Source organism: Bos javanicus, chromosome 28 (genome assembly GCF_032452875.1).
Source record: "Bos javanicus breed banteng chromosome 28, ARS-OSU_banteng_1.0, whole genome shotgun sequence".
Lineage (NCBI taxonomy): Eukaryota > Metazoa > Chordata > Mammalia > Artiodactyla > Bovidae > Bos > Bos javanicus.
Window position 1 is genome coordinate 29,133,112 of NC_083895.1, and position 15,694 is coordinate 29,148,805.

The window sequence follows — 15,694 nt, forward strand, 5'->3', positions numbered from 1 at the left end:
CATCTGTAACATTCACTGATATGTAAGTGGGTTACTTTGGGGCTCCTGGTCATCAGGGTGGTTGAGTCTTTGGGTCTCAAACCAGGGCCTCCCAGGGCTTTGTGCCCAGGGTTGAATGCAGGAAAGACAGGCAGTGCCAACTTGTAGATTGAAGTGAAGAGGTGATGGTGGCCCAGCAGCTGGAGGATCTCAGAACCCTGTACTACCGTGCGCTTGCCTGGCCAGATCACACAATATCCAGACCTCTTCCTCCTTGTCTCAGTGGTGCCTCCTTCGCCTGGTGGTTTTAGAGACTTGAGCACCTAGTAGTCTAGCGTCAGCAGATGTTAGAATGCGGGGGTTTTGTGTTTGGATTGGGTTGGGAGGTCCTAGCTTCAGCCTCATCTCAGAGTCTCAGTGGTCAACAAGAAGGGTGTTGGGGTGAGTGTCCTCTGAGACCCTTCAGTTTGTCTCGCCTTTCCCAGAATCCCTCTATTGTAGCAGAGTAATACTAAATCAAACTATTACTACAGGTGATTTTTTCAGATCTGCAGGTTTCTGAGTCTGCCTGGCCATTCTATTTTTCATTCGTTTACTCATCCTCTAGACGTTTATGAAGTCCCTGTGCTGTGCAGGGTCCTGTGCTAAGCCAGCCCCTCTCCTTCCCAGATGATTCCACAGGCCCCTGCTAGGATGACTCCTCAGGACAGGCAAATAGGCCCTTGCTCCCCGTGGCCTCCACCCTCCTTATGCCCAGTTTCTTGGCATCTGATATGGTTCTTTCTCAGAGTGAGGGACCTTGATGTCTCTTTGCCTTGACGGTTGTCCCTTTGGCTCCACGAGGCCACTAAAGTCCATGTCTGGGGGGCTCCCAAAGAGCAGGTCTGAGTCCTGCCTTTTGTGTGGTGACCAGGCTCGGGCAAGCCAGACAAGGAAGTGAGTTGGGGGGTTCGGTCTCTCCCAGCACCCACAGAATCACCTCCATGTCCGCACACCTCTGCTCTTCCTCCCTGCCTCCAGATTTGAAAGTTTACCTCGCCTCTTGCGCAGTTTCCCATACACGCTGAGCCTGATTTTTCCCTGCTTCTAATCGGTTTCCGTGCCTTGATCCAGGCCTTCCATGTCCCTTTACAGTGTGGAAGCCTGATTTAACGCAGCACTTCGCAGGCTGGGCCAGGGTTGAGGAGCACCAAGGCCTGATTAGTCTCGTGGGGCCAGAGGCCCCAGGCGTCCCCCATCCCCAGCCCTGCCTCTGCTGGCCCAGGGGCCTGCGTCCAGACCCTCGCCCACTCCCCCCACTCCCCCTCTTTATCTGCGGCTCCCAGCATGTATGCCTCTCTCTATCAGTGTATCAGGCCAGCATGCCTCATCTAAAGTGTATATATTACCTAATAAAATCCTTCTTATTTGGGATTATTGCATCAAATTTTAATTTCCTCACTCGAGCAGCAGCATGTCGGCCTGCCCGTCAGTGAAGGACCGATAGAAGGTGAAAAGAGCGGATAAACTGCACAAATTACTGCCAGCCGATGCCTATCAGCCCTTTGACTGGAATTGACTGGAATTAAGGACTGAGAAATAGGATTTTCTGCCCCAGAATCTGCTGTGGCAGCTCTTGTCGGAAGTCCCCTTCAGCCCCCTCCGGCCTCCTCCCCACCAAGGGCGCCTCCCACTCCCAAAGCAAACTGCAGGTTGGCCTTTCAAGTCCTCAATCCTGTCATGGAAAGAAGGAGGGGCTGGGCCAGCAGAGAAAGAGGTGGACAGCCCCCACCGCCAAGGCTCCAGCTTCAGCCACTCTCCTGGCCAGCTACTTTGGAAAAAGGCAGCCACAGAAGGGAGGGTTGTGTTCCTTCTAGAGGAATCCCAGCTCCTCTTGAGTCTGTCCCGACTTCACTACTGGTACCCAAGCCTCAGAGGTGGGGGCTGCCTGGCAACCCACCCCCACTCACCAGAGCTTGGGACTTTAAGCAAATCCCTGAGCCCTTAAGCTGCAATCTCTCCACATGTACCCTCACTATGAGGACAAAACGGAGGACCCATGCGGGGGCCCAGCACAGTGCTTGGCGCACAGTAGGTCCTCAACTAATGCTAGGTCTCCCTGTGAGATCCTAGCTGTTCTCTCTATAGAATGGCCAGAAAGCTCCTTACCTCCAGCATAGGGTTGATGAACCTGGGTCCTGGGAAGTCTGCATTTGCTGAAATTGTTTGGAACATCGCATTGTCTGCATTGTCTGGGAAGAGGTGTCTTAGCTTTCATCAGAAGCATGTGGAGGTTCCAGGCCCCAGAGAATAGTGACAGCACTTTTACAGCTTTTTCTATGCACCCAGTGCTGTTCCAAGTGCTCATGCATCAACTTGCTGAGGTGTGGGGACTGTTTTATACCCATTTCATACATTGGGAAAACCAGGCGGTAAAAGGTTAAGTAACTCAATCAAAGGGTTCACACCCTGGCAGTGTAACCACAGAGTCAGACCCTTAACCCCCTTGCTGTACTGATCTTCCCACAATACGGAGTTGGGACCCCACAGGCCTGTGTACCTTTAGCCTCTCTGTGGGAATGTCGGGGCTTCCTCTTTGCAGTGGGAGTTCTTATGAAGGGAAGAAGCTCCATAGCCAGGTGGGCCCATCTCTAGTCTTTGGGGCCATCTGTTCTTCTGGTCATACTCTGGTGCTCCTTGAACTATGGTCCCTCTCTGGAGAGCCAGCCAGCCAGAGTGCCCCCCTGTAGAGGGGCCCAGGGCGGACATGTCTCCATCTCCTCATCTTAGGAAGTAAGTTTCAGTATATTGAAAATATAATCACTGAAACTCTGAAACAAGAGCTGTGGGCTCCCAGGAGCCCCCATTCCTCCCTTTTAATTCCTTCTCATAACATTTCCCGTCTTTGTGGCTGCACTTGTATTAAAAGCTCAGGGTTTTATTAAAAATGGATTTATTTATCCAAAAAGAGATGAAACCCAAACTTATCAGGAGCCTTTCAGAGCTCATGTTGTAGACACTCAGGCATGGCTCTTCCAGGGGTGAGCCGACCTCCCTGATCTCTGGTCCTGGGCTGGCCGCTGGACCCACTGAGCCCCAGTCCACCCAGGGGGACTCCAGGCCACCCAGCTCGGGGCTGCCCACGGGGAGATGCTCACAAGGCTCTGAAAACTGAGGGCTCCCTGGCCGCCAGCTCCGCTATCTGCACAGACCAGCACTGGCCCCCTTTACTAAGTGGTGCTGAGGCTCACGGTGCTGGACTCAACCAGCCACACCAGGCTCTGATCGTTCGCCTGTGGGCGTGCAGCTGTTCCCTCAAGGTTTACTATTTGCTTGTTTGTAATTATGTGATTTGGGGCTGCGTAGAGTGGCATGCAGGGTCTTAGTTCCCTGACCATGGGTTGAACCCAAACCCCCTGCAGTGAAAGCATGGAGTCTTAACAGCTGGACCACCAGGGAAGACCAAGGTTTATTGTTTAATGACTGTCTGGAATAGTGCTTTGGTAGGCACTGGGCCCAGATGACCTGGCAGTCCAACCCTGCCCTCAGCAGGCCCAGGGCAGCCAGAGACCCTCCGTGCTGGAGCACCCAGCACGGGTGTGAAGCCATGGGCTGTGGTCAGATGGGCTATGAAGCCCTTTCTGGCAGCTAGAGCCTCAGATCAAAGTCCCGTGCTCTCAGGACCTCCTCCTGGGGACATATCCAGGAGGTTTAAGAGGTGACACCAGGAAAAGCATCCCCCCAAAAGGATTCCCCTGGAGTGACAGGGGAGCCCTTTGTGTAAACCCTTCAGATGTGATGCAATGCTTCCCAAATGACCTTCCGTGGACTGCTAGGTCCAGGGCTATCAAGATGTTACATGAAAAGAGCCTGTCTTCAGCTTAGAAAGCCTGGGAGAGCAAAGGTTGATGGATCTCTTTATCACTTTGCTACTTTTGGTAGCCTTTACCACATTAAAGCAGGTTGTGCATCTCCAAGGGAGGGATGAGGGGTATATGTTTCCCCACATTTGACTTGAACTAATACTTATATTAATACTTGTGGCACATAGCCAAAACTTTCATAAATTACAGTTATCATTATTATATTTATCATATAACCTGTTACAGAGGCAGCATTGTCTGGCGAGCAAGAGCATTTTGGAGCTAAAGTACCTGAAATCGAATGCTGGCTTCACTATTCACTCCTTGCGGTGGGACCTTGTAAAGGCCGCTTACCTCGTGGCCCTCAGTTTCCTCATCGATAGAATGGAGCTGTCTCCTGGAGTAGTTGTGAGGGTGAAATGAGTTCAGGCATAAAAAGTGCCTGCAGCGGTACCAGGCACAGCGCTGGGGAGGGACCCCTGCTGCCGTGGGTGCCTCACACTCTCTGGTACAGCTCAGGCTCTCAGAACCCACTTCAGGAGATACACCTTTAATGGCATCTTTCTCTGACTTTGTAACAGTCTGTTCCCCGCCCTCCCCCCCCACCCAGGGGAATCTAGACAGAGCTCCTGTGAGGGGTGGGTTGAGGGGAAAGCTATGAATGGAAGGAGTCAGGCCTGCTGTCTGCGCAGCCGCAGCCTCTGTGTTGTGACCGTCTCTTTGCTGCAGATGTTTCCTCTGCAACATTCTCACCTTCCTTCAGCCGAACCTGGGGGTGTTCCAGATTGCAGTGTACCTGGGCTCAGGAGAGGCCGGGGCAACAGCTGTGTGTGGGTAGCGCTGCCCCAGGAGGGTGAGGTGGCAGATGCCCCTCCTGTGTCCTGACAGCGAGACCAGGAGGAGTCGGGGAGGCATCGTGCCCCCCAGGGCACTCCCTCCGGGGCAGAGTCTTGCATGTCAGGAGCCAGCCTCTCTCCGTAGGACAAGGTGCTCAGTTGGGGGTAGAGGGTGCAGCCTGCAGGCTTCAGTCTCTAGGTGATGAATGGCCAACGCTTAAGAGGCGCCATGGCTATTAGAGACCTTCATCAGACATGCCAATGCCAGGGTTGGTATCTCCCTAGGCACTGGGTACAGGGCTGTCCTACTTTCCCTCCATCAGCCGTGGGACCTACAGCCTGAGCCAGAAGCTGGGCAGACAGGGCTGGTGTGATAGGGCCTGCAGAGCAAACTGAAGGTTTCCCCAGGTGAGGGGCGACTCAGCAAGTGGTGGTGGTGAAGTTAGGATCCAGTGGTTCACATGTTCATTTATTCAGTGAATCAACCAGCCAGTTGATATTTGTGCGGGCTAAGTCGCTTTACTCATGTCCAACTCTTTGCAACCCTATAAACTGTAGTCTGCCAGGCTCCTCTGTCCAAGGGATTCTCCAGGCAAGCATGCTGGAGTGGGTTGCCATGCCCTCCTCCAGAGGATCTTCCCTACCCAGGGATCAAACCCGTGTCTCTTATGTCTCCTGCATTGGCAGGTGGCTTCTATACCACTAGCACCATGTGGGAAGCCCATTGGTATTTGAATGTGTCCATTATATGCCAGCATCTCTTCCTAGAGAGTCTTATACCTCCACATCCCTGCAGGGCTGTGTCTTTTGCCTGAAGCACGTTCCTTTTTGTTTTCTCTCTCTGGCAAGCTACTCACTTCATGCTTGCGTGTGTACTTAATCGCTCAGTTGTGTCCAACTCTTTGTGACCCCATGGACTACAGACCGCCAGGCTCCTCTGTCCATGGGGCTTCTCCCGGAAGAATACTGGAGTGGGTTGCCATGCCCTCCTTCAGGGGATTTTCCCAACCCAGGGATTGAACCCAGGTCTCCTGCATTGCAGGTGGATACTTTACTGTCTGAGCCATCAGGGAAGCCCAGGAATACTGGAGTAGGTAGCCTATCTCTTCTCCAGGGGTTCCTCCTGACCCAGGAATCGAACTGGGGGTCTCCTGCATCACAGGCGGATTCTTTACCAGCTGAGCTACCAGGGAAACCCCACTCCTCGTGACCCATCCTAAATGTCGCCGTTTGTACAACTCTTTCCTCCTGGTGGACTTCTATACTTTGGGGTACATTTATGCCTCCAAGAAACCCCATATCTGTATAGCAGTGTCTGTCCATATGTCCTTGACCCCTTACTACAGATTGTGTGCTCCTCAAAATCAGGGGCCCCTGAATCCCATCGTGGGTATGCCAACCCTGGGAGCTTCTCCCCAGGTGCTGTAGGGAGAATGAATGGGGTGGAGGATGGAGCCGTGGGAGGTAGGAGCTGCTGGTTGCAATGCTGGATGGGGCATGGTTCAGAGGACCGTGGTGGCCACCACAGTTGTCACGGTCATCCCTAGAGATACCCACTTTCAGGATTTATGATGCTTTCATTCACAGAATAATTCATCCTTGATGTTCTTCTTTACTCAGGTCCTAGTGAAAACAATGTCCCGGGATTTTGTGTTATTCATTTTAAGATTGGGGTAATCTGAGACCAGAGGAGTGCAGCAAACTTCTGAGGTGACACAGCAACCTGATGAGTTCAAGATAGAGACCAGATCTCTTGTCCTGCTGCTGGTTGCTCCTCTGTCAGTTCTTCCGTGGGTGGTTCATCCGAATGAAGGGAGATGGGGAACGGAAGAGGGAGTGAGCGCCTCAGCAAGGTTGGGCCTCGCCAGCGGACACTGAGGTGTTTGCCTGGGGCCTCAGTGTGTGTCCCAGGAATGATAGGGGCAGCTAAGGTCTCTGTATTTGGCCCCTACTTCCTAGACTGACCTGAGGTCCCCAGGGGGAGGGAAGCTGAGGGTGTCAGGACAGCTACAAGAAGAACAGCACCCTGGGGCCTGGCCTACCAAACTCAAGTCCTTTCTCTTTCCCACCCAGGGCACGACAGTGCGAATTATCACTGCCATTGACCAGGATAAAGGACGTCCCCGGGGAATCGGCTACACTATCGTCTCAGGTAAGGCCTGGGGTGCCCTAGTGCCCCACCCCTACTCAAGAAGAGCCACTCTAGGAGTGTCAGGCTCTGTGGGTGTGTGGGACAGTGGCATGAGGGCACCTGTCCCCAGGGACAACCCAGGCCAAAGGACTCAGGAAGGAGCTGCCTAGATGAAGGAGGGAGGAGCCAGGGAGGAGAAGAGGAGTTCGAGACAGAAGCTCGGGTGTGTGGGGCGCTCGGGTGATGGTGGGGACAGGAGTGTGCATTCTCCGAGGTCTCCGCTGTCTGCGCACGTTAGGGCTCTGAGCCCAGGTTACTGGTGATTCTTGTCTAACCTGCTTCAGTACACTGCATTTTTCTTTGTTTGTCATTACTTACTTGGTGAGAAGATGGCAGTTTTTACATCATTTTAGAACTAATTCAGCTGCAACTGTGGCTGATTTCATGCTCTCTTCACATTTCTGACCATCAGACAGTCACGTTTATCTGGAATGTTGCAGGGAGTCACGTAAACCCTCCTTTCCCGCCTAGGCTCTTGGTTGAGCAGAGCAGTGACTGAGTGCAGAGAAAGTTTTGCTTGGTGGGACCCCTGACTCCACATCCCTGCCTAGAGACTAACAAAGCAGCAGCTCCTTGGCCGTCTTGGGTCTGGGTGGCTTTGGAGCAAGGGGGCTGATGAGAGGTGCAGGAGAAACTGCTCACTCGTTCACAGGCTGGATCAAATCTGTCCCTGTTCTCCCACCCCACCCTGGCCTCCCTGCCCAGCCTGCTGGTGAGTGAAATGCGAGCCTGGTGCATCTGTGGGGGTGGGGGGCGCTGTCTGAAGGCAAAAAGGGTGGCAGGCTGCTAGGCCACTGTCCACCCCATTGCTCCCCCTACCACACTGCCAAGAGAGTAGACTTGGCGTATAGGGGGTTTTCTCCCTAAAGCTCAAGACACCAATGTGCGGTGATCAAGAACATGGATGGAGTCTCTTGAGCATACTGTCTAGGGGTGGATCTCCGTACCTCAGTTTCTCATCCATAATATGGGAGCAGTAAGAATACCTGCCTCAGGTGTTTCAAAAATCAGAAGGCTTATTATATGTAAAGACCATAATAAATGTATGTAAGGTGTTGATACTTTGTAAGTGTTAACTGATAATGTGCATGTGTGCATGCTTAGTTGCTCAGTTGTGTCTGACTCTTTGTGACCCCATGGACTGTCACCCCCCAGGCTCCTCTGTCCATGGGATTCTCTAGGCACGAATGCTGGAGTGGGTAGCCATTCCCTTCTCCAGGGGATCTTCCTGACCCAGGGATCAAACCCAGGTCTCCTGCCTTGCAGGCAGATTCTTTACCACCTGAGCCACCAGGGCCATCTAATAATACCTTCAGGGTGCTGAGGGTTAGGTGGTGGGAGGGAGACCAGCCACATCCTTGGGAATGCAGGAAATCAGGGGAACTGTGGGCTCTCTGTGACCTGCAGCTTCTAGCACAACTGTTAACTGGGCTTCTAAGCCCACGGGACCCTGAGACCCAGGGTGAATGTCAGACCAGCTCATGTGGTGAGCGGCAGCAACAGCAGAGTGGATTTGGGCCTCTGCTTCCCCCACCCCTCTTCCTCCCCATTCTCATGCCCAGCACAGGGCTCCACAAGAGTAAAGTCCAATCTGTACTTGTAGAGTGAATGAATGGATGGATGGATACATGAATTAATGTATGTTACTCTAAGGGAATGGGTTTTCAAATTCCATTTTGCCCAAGAATCACCTGGGAGCTCCTACCAAAAACGCAGAGTCCTTGGCATCCATGAAGGTTCTCATTCTGTAGGACTAGGGTGCAGCCCAGGAAAGGTCCTTTCTCCTTGAGCCCCAGAAGCAGCTGGTCCTCAGGCCAGGATATGGGAAAGGAGGTCCTAGGGAGGAAGCCATTCTATAGGAAGGCAGCGTCCTCTTGGGAATTAGTGGACTCGCTCCTGGTGGGCAGAGAAGGGAGGCCCATGCTGGTGCTGGTCTCCTTCATGAGTCTGTCAAATTGGGAAGCGAAACAAGTGCCTCCCAGTAACACGGGGCTTGTGCTGGAGATCTCAGTGAACACCAGTGAGCCCCAAGGCGGATGGAGTTGGGGACCTAGTATAAGCTCCAGCAAGAAGGGGGCACCTGGCTGGGTAGGGGATTGTCTCCTTTTCTCATTGTCTCTGGGTTAGTTCTAGACATACTCCCAGACAGGAGTGGGGAGCAGAGAGTCAGGACCTGACCTGAGATCATGGACAGCTAGAAATTCCTCTCTGATACCAGATGGCCATCCTCCAAGGCATTGGTCTATTTCCAGTCTGCGCTGGGTGCCAAGCCACCAGCCCCAGAACCTCAGGCCCTCTATAATAGAGATGGCCCCAGCCACCCCTTTCCCCTGGAGCAGGAGGATGGTGCTCTGGAGCTTAGAGTCTGGGACAATTGCCTGCAGTAGCTTTGCATGAAATGGCAGCATCCTGTGAAATTTCTAAGTGCAAAAAACAGGATAAGAAGGGAAACCCAGGATGTGGAAGTAGAGGTAGGGGATGCCTGCGAAGGTGGGTGCAGAGGCAGAAGTTTCTGGAAAACCTCAAGCACTTAACATAGCTTTATAGGATTCCTAGAACAGATGTACCTTGACGGCTTTTAGAAAGGATGACAAACGGGTTTTCTCTTACCTGCCAGCTTTGATTGACTGGTAATGGCTGCCTAAAGGGGACCAGGAAGTCAAACAAGTTCAGCGCGGTCTTCAATTGGCAGAGACTGCAGTGGGTGTGGAAATGGAGGGGACCACACTGGGTCAGCTGTCTGCCATCCTTGGTGGGATAGCACTTGGACCATGTTCACAGGGTGGCCATGATGGTCCTCACTGTAATGGGTATTTGTCACCAGCAACCCCAGATCCTTTTCAGACAGTTTGAGGAAAGGGCAGTCCTCTTTCTTCCTTCCTATCTTGAGCACCTGGTTTCCCTCCCTGCCCTTCTCCCCAGGCCTGGGCTGGCATGGACCCCTGCGAGCCAGCCTCAGCCCAAGTCTAGGCAGGCAGTCAGGCAACAGGGCACACTGCCCAGGGGAGCAGTGGGCAGAGGCTAAGACTTGACTCTTCTACTTCCCTCAGCTAGTCAGTGTAGACAGTACTGCAAAGAACGTTGTCTGCTGAGGGTTTGGCCTCTCGTGCCCTCCTCTCCAGTGGTGTTAAGGCCTGGGTGGCTTGGCCAGTGCCTGTTTGGCTCGAAATGGAAGAAGGGATGCCCTGCCAGTGTCCCTTCACACTGACTGCCCCACACTGACCCTGAGTGCCTGTTGGGAGCCTGCTCTAGCTCAGGTGCTCTGGAATCATTTTCATTTGAAAGAAAGGGCTGAGGGCCTCAGGGGCTCCCAGAGCCAGGTGCAAGTCCTGAGGGCACCGTGGGCTACCCAGTCTCTGGGCACCTTAGGAGCCTGGGCAGGTGGTCTGTCTCAGACGCAGGCCCGAGCCCACAGTGACGCATGGCACACGGTTAGCCTGCCCAGCTGCCTGAGGCCCTGTCCCCTCCAGACTGTTTATCAGCCCTGCAGCTGGGGGGATTTATGTCCACACACCAGTGCTTTCCCCATTACTAATGACCCCTCTGTTTTGCCAAGAACAAAGAGGCCTTCAGAGGTAAGTTATGGCTCCATTGCCATCAATTTGTTCTCAGCCTCTTGTGGCCAAACTATGACCGAAGAACGACAAGGCCGTTTCCCATAGAGGCTCTGGCACGGGCCCCATGCTCCCTCAGCCTGTGCCTGCCCTGCCACTCACCAAGGGCATCACTTCCTCCAGCGTCTGACCTCCAGAGCTCTGCGGGCTCCTGTCCCCAGTGGTCAGCCTCACCTGTGGTCTGAGCAGACACCCTCCCCTGCCAGATGGACATAGTCCTGCTTCAAGGGGTGGCTGCCCCCGTGCCCAGCAGAGCACAGGACTAGGAGTCCAGAACTGTCAGTTTGAGGCCCAGCAGTGCCCCTGCAGCAGGGTGTTCAAGCAAGGCATTTGGCCGTCTTAGCCCCATCTCCTCATCTGTGGAACAGAGATGACAACTCCCATGGCAGATAAGACGATGCCAGAGAGACCCTAAAGGACCATAAAATATTAAACATTATTCATTGTTGAAGAAAGTTCAGGACCAGGGGTTCTTGGGACTCTTACTCATTTCTTCCTTCATTCATTTAAGTATAGAGACTTAAGTGGTTGAGCGTGCAGGCTTTAGGGCCATGTTCAGGGTGGTGACCGCTAGCTGAGCTAGTCAGTACGGTTGCCTTGAAATGTACAGAGCTCTTGAAATGTAGCTGGTCTGATTTGAGATGTGCTGTAAACACACAGGGTTTTGAAGATGTAGTACGAAAAATAGATTGTAGAATATCTCAATAATGCCTTATACAGATGACATGTTGAAATGGTATATTCAATATACTGGGTTAAAGATAACATTATTAAAAGTAATTTTACCTATTTTTTCTTTTAATGTGGCTACTAGAGAATTTCAAATAGCAGGTGTGGCTTGCATTCTGTTTCTATGGGCAGCTCTATTCCAGGGGTAGACCGCCTTAGCTTGCCTTCCACTGCGTGTGTAACCTTCCGGGCATCAGTTTTCCACTCTGAAGTGGAGGTAGTTATAACCCAGGTCTCACAGGGATGCTATGGCATGTTTGCACTTAGCGGAGCACCTAAATGTGTAGTCAGTGCTCAACACACAGGGACTTTAATATCCACCTACAGTGGACTGAGGGTCTTCTCTGTTCTAAAGTCCTGAGAGCTGGTAAGGCCCGAGTCGCCATCTCAGCCGCAGGAACCTGCAGGCAGTCTGGGGGATGGGCTGCAGCGCCCTGGTGGAATGCTGTGGAGACAGGCATGGGCTGTGCTGATCATTGTTGATGTAGAGCAGTGGCTCCCAGGGGGGTCACTAGACTGTTCTTTCTACTCTTGTATGTATTCAAAAATATCCATCATAGGAAGTGAGCAAGAATCCGTGGGAGGGGGTACCTCCCAGCCATCACCAGGAGGGGAGGCTCACCAAGGAGAGATCTTCTAAGCCAGCCCTGACAGATGAGCAGCTGGGAAGGGTAGAGGGAGGGTCTGTCGCAAGCAGAGGAGCAGCACATACCAAGATCCCAGAGCAGAGAGAATGTACCCGATCACGGAGCTGCAGTCATGCGCGTGGCTGAGCATAGCGCGTGAGGGAGGCCACAGAGGGGAGACGAGGCTGACACGCAGGGTGTGGAATGCTCTGCCCAGGAGAACACGAGGCCCTGGTCCTCGGGGCAGTGGGCCACCAGTTCGGCAGGGGAGGGACACGGTCAGGGGTGTGTTGTACAAAGCTCACAGTGGGTTGGGGGCAGGGCAGGTGGGAGCAAGCAGATCAGCAGGGAGGCTGCCCTAGTGTCCCCAAGTGGTGGACATCACAGAGGGGGCACAGAGACAGAGCCAAGGACGGTGAGGAGGTCATGCTGTCAGGAGGTGGCTGGCAGGGCAGTTGTTGTAGGCACCAGGAGGAGCCCAGGACTGGACCATGGCCTGAGATGCCTTTAGAGTCCCCTCAGGCAGAGAAATTATTTAATTTTCAACCACTATTTGTTCCAGAGAGGCATCCTCTCTTCCCAGTTAAGTGACCTGGAGGGAGTCACTAAAACTCTTGAAGCATCAGTTCCCTCATCTTTAATCTGAAGGTGATGGTGTCTTTCTCACAGAGTTGTGACACGGAAATGAGACCATTATATAAAGCAAGTGGCATTTGGCGCCTGTCCACCATAGGTCAGCACACAGCAGGCCTCACATGTGCCTCCTGCCTACCACTGGTCAGGATGCAGTGGGGACGAGCGCACACCATGCTGTCAGGAGCCCATCTTACCAGCTGCGACCACTCATATGTGTCAACGAGCAGGCCGCCTGGGTGGTCAGGGGACTTAGATTGGAGGCTCCTCTCAGTCCCAAGGGCTCTAAGGCCTGGCATTTTGTCCTGCTATCACCTTCCCACAAGTTCCCAGACTCTTCTCTCCTTAAGCGCTCGTCACAGGAAGCCCATCCAGGAGAGGCTGTGAAGCAGTGGTCCTCAAGATGGGGCCTCGGACCAGCAGCCGCAGCGTCACCTGGGGACCTGTTAGACATGTGAATTCTCAGGCCACCCCAGAACTAGAGTCAGACTCGGGGATGGGGCCCAGGAGACTATTTATGAGGTCCTCCAGGTGATTCCAACACTGTCTGAATCCTTTCCTCCACTTTAGAAGCATTTTGATTTTCCAGAAGTACTGGACTGCTGAGTTCTGTCGTTTGACTCTCTCCTTCCCATAACTGCCGCTAAACAGACCCTTCCCCAGCACCCGAAGGGCCCCCCGCCACCCTGGGGTATGATGATTTGGTGAAGGAGCCCAAGCTAGCGCTTCCCACTCCAACCTGCATTACAGCCCCCGTCTCGGCCCAGACTCCACTTTCAGGCTGAAGAAGCCTACCGTCTCCCGTCATCCGCTTTCTTATCTAAGTCCTGCTTCTCTGGGTCTCCTGCAGTTCTGCCATATACCCCATTTGTTAGGTGCCTGCTGTGTGTGAGCCACTGGCCATTTAATCCCTCACAATAGTGTATGAAGGAGACAGTATTACTGCACTTTGTTGGCATGTACGGCAAGGCTCGGGGACTTTTATATATTGACCAAGGGTCACAGCCACCAGGCGGAAGAATAGGGATTTGAACCCAGGTCTCTTGGGCTCTAGAATATAGCCAGAATTCGCGTGACAGCAGCTGTTCTCAAAGTAATGTCTCCAGATGTCTCCACCTGGGTATTATTAGAAATGAAAAATTGTGTACCCTACCCTAAACCTGAATCAGAAACTCTAGAGGGTGGGGCCTGCATGATACTGTTCTGATGGCCTGGGGACCACCCTTTGAGAAGCTCTGGTCTTGAAGAAAACGTGTCATCAACAGGTCAGTATCGCCCCCAAGGGGGCAAAGATTTGTTCTGAGAGGTAAAAAAATACCTTACCCCTTATATGTATAAAGCACAGATATACATATGCTATATTTGTGATATTAAAATTTCATGCAGGTTAGGGGAGCAGTTAGAAAAAAATGTCTTAAATGGCTAGGGAGGTTGGAGGGGCGTGTGATAATGAAAATAAAGGGTTGAGAAACAATGGCCTCGAATGAAGAATAGGTGTGCAGTATCAAGGTTGAAACCCCTCAGTCCCAGCTTAAAAGGCAGTGGCCTTACCACTGGGTCATGCTGGGGGACCTGCCCAGGTATGTTAGTGAAAGACAAAGTCTTCACTCATCACTTGCTGAATTTTACTTTTAATGTTACCAAGTGAGGCAGTTCCTTGAAAACACATTGAACACTGAAAGGAAAGCTGTGTGTGTGTGTGTGTGTGTAGAGACAGAGAATAAGCAGTCAACTTTGCACAAATCCACTATGCCAGTACATGCACCTCCACATATGCCAATAACTAAATCGGGCCCCTGGCCATGGCCTGGTAGGGGACAGCTATCACAGAAGACCATCATTTGAATCACTTCAAAGCCCTTGTGATTAAGCTGCTTGGCATTTTTCTCCCCCCAAGAAGTAAAAACTTACGAAAAGCAGATCTGCTTTGGAAATCAGAATTGCACATCAAAGCCCCTGGCTTGGAGTACATATCGGGCACCTGAAAGCCCCAGAAACCTCAGGGCATCTGGCCAGGCACAGTGGGGAACAGCTGGAGCCAAGAGGGAGCCAGGGAGGAGTCGGGGCTGGTGGGAGACAAGTGCTGGGGCCAGGTGGAGGAGGGCATACAAGGCAAAAGATGTGGATTCTTGAGCATGTCTGGGGGTGAGAGGGTCATCAGAAGATTTATCTCATGGAAGGTCTGGACAGTCCTAGGGGAGGACTAGGGTTTGTTGTGGAGATGTAAAGGAGGAGATTCCTCAAGGCAATATGGTGAGAATGGACAGTGCAGGCAAAGAAGGAGACAAAGAAGCATCTAAGCTCTAAGTCTCGGTATCTAGGGTCCCTGTAGTGACCTAGGCAGAAGGGGGCATATTCATAAGGAAAGCTGATCTGCTTACACCTGTGACTGCCATGTTAGACCCATGTCAGCACATATACCAGAGCACCCGTATCCGGTGTCAAGGCAGAGATCACTAATTGATCCCAGCACACTTTCCCACTGAGCCTGAGTGGGCCTCCGAGCCTCCATCAGCCGCTGGTAGTTGATAGGCATTCTCTAGAGAGCTGGAATGGAGAAGGCAATGGCAACCCACTCCAGTACTCTTGCCTGGAAAATCCCATGGACGGAGGAGCCTGGAGGGCAGCAGTCCATGGAGTCACTGAGTGTCGGACATGACTGAGCGACTTCACTTTCACTTTTCACTTTCATGCATTGGAGAAGGAAATGGCAACCCACTCCAGTGTTCTTGCCTGGAGAATCCCAGGGACGGGGGAGCCTGGTGGGCTGCTGTCTATGGGGTCGCACAGAGTCAGACACGACTGAAGTGACTTAGCAGCAGTAGCAGAGAGCCGGAATGAATATGCCACCCAAGGTTTATCCAGTTTGCATCCTGTGGCTCTCTTCTTTCAACAGTATTTAAGGGGCAGTTCCTCTGACTTTTAAAAAATTTAATTAAAAAATATTATTCACAGTGCTCTCCCACCACCATACCAAACCAACAACAAGAGGTCACACTAACACTGAATTCCTCCTGGTAAACCTCGGGGGAGCCGTCATTCATTCTCCCTGTTCGTTTTCCCTGCTCTCTTCGGGATTACACTGCTTATTCACTTCCACTCCCCACAGTCTTCTGTGCCCTGTCTTTGAGCCTTTCCTGAGGCCCTGTGCGCTTTTTGTCAGTAGCTGTACCTTGCCTCTGGCATCCTTCTCATGAATCGAATTGGCCAGTGGGTTTTGACGAGGTTTCACCGCCATGGTCTG

The 15,694-nt window shown here is 52.5% G+C and overlaps 1 protein-coding gene across 18 annotated transcripts in view; it reads left to right on the plus strand.

Annotated features, from left to right (window-relative positions):
- LOC133240635 (cadherin-23-like) overlaps nt 1-15,694 on the plus strand; it is a 377,180-nt gene that overhangs the window by 201,706 nt on the left and 159,780 nt on the right. For all 18 annotated transcript variants that reach the window (XM_061405805.1, XM_061405806.1, XM_061405792.1 and 15 more), the window contains one exon: nt 6,731-6,809. In XM_061405805.1, coding sequence (XP_061261789.1) covers nt 6,731-6,809 — 79 coding nt within the window. The remainder of the gene's footprint in view (nt 1-6,730; nt 6,810-15,694) is intronic.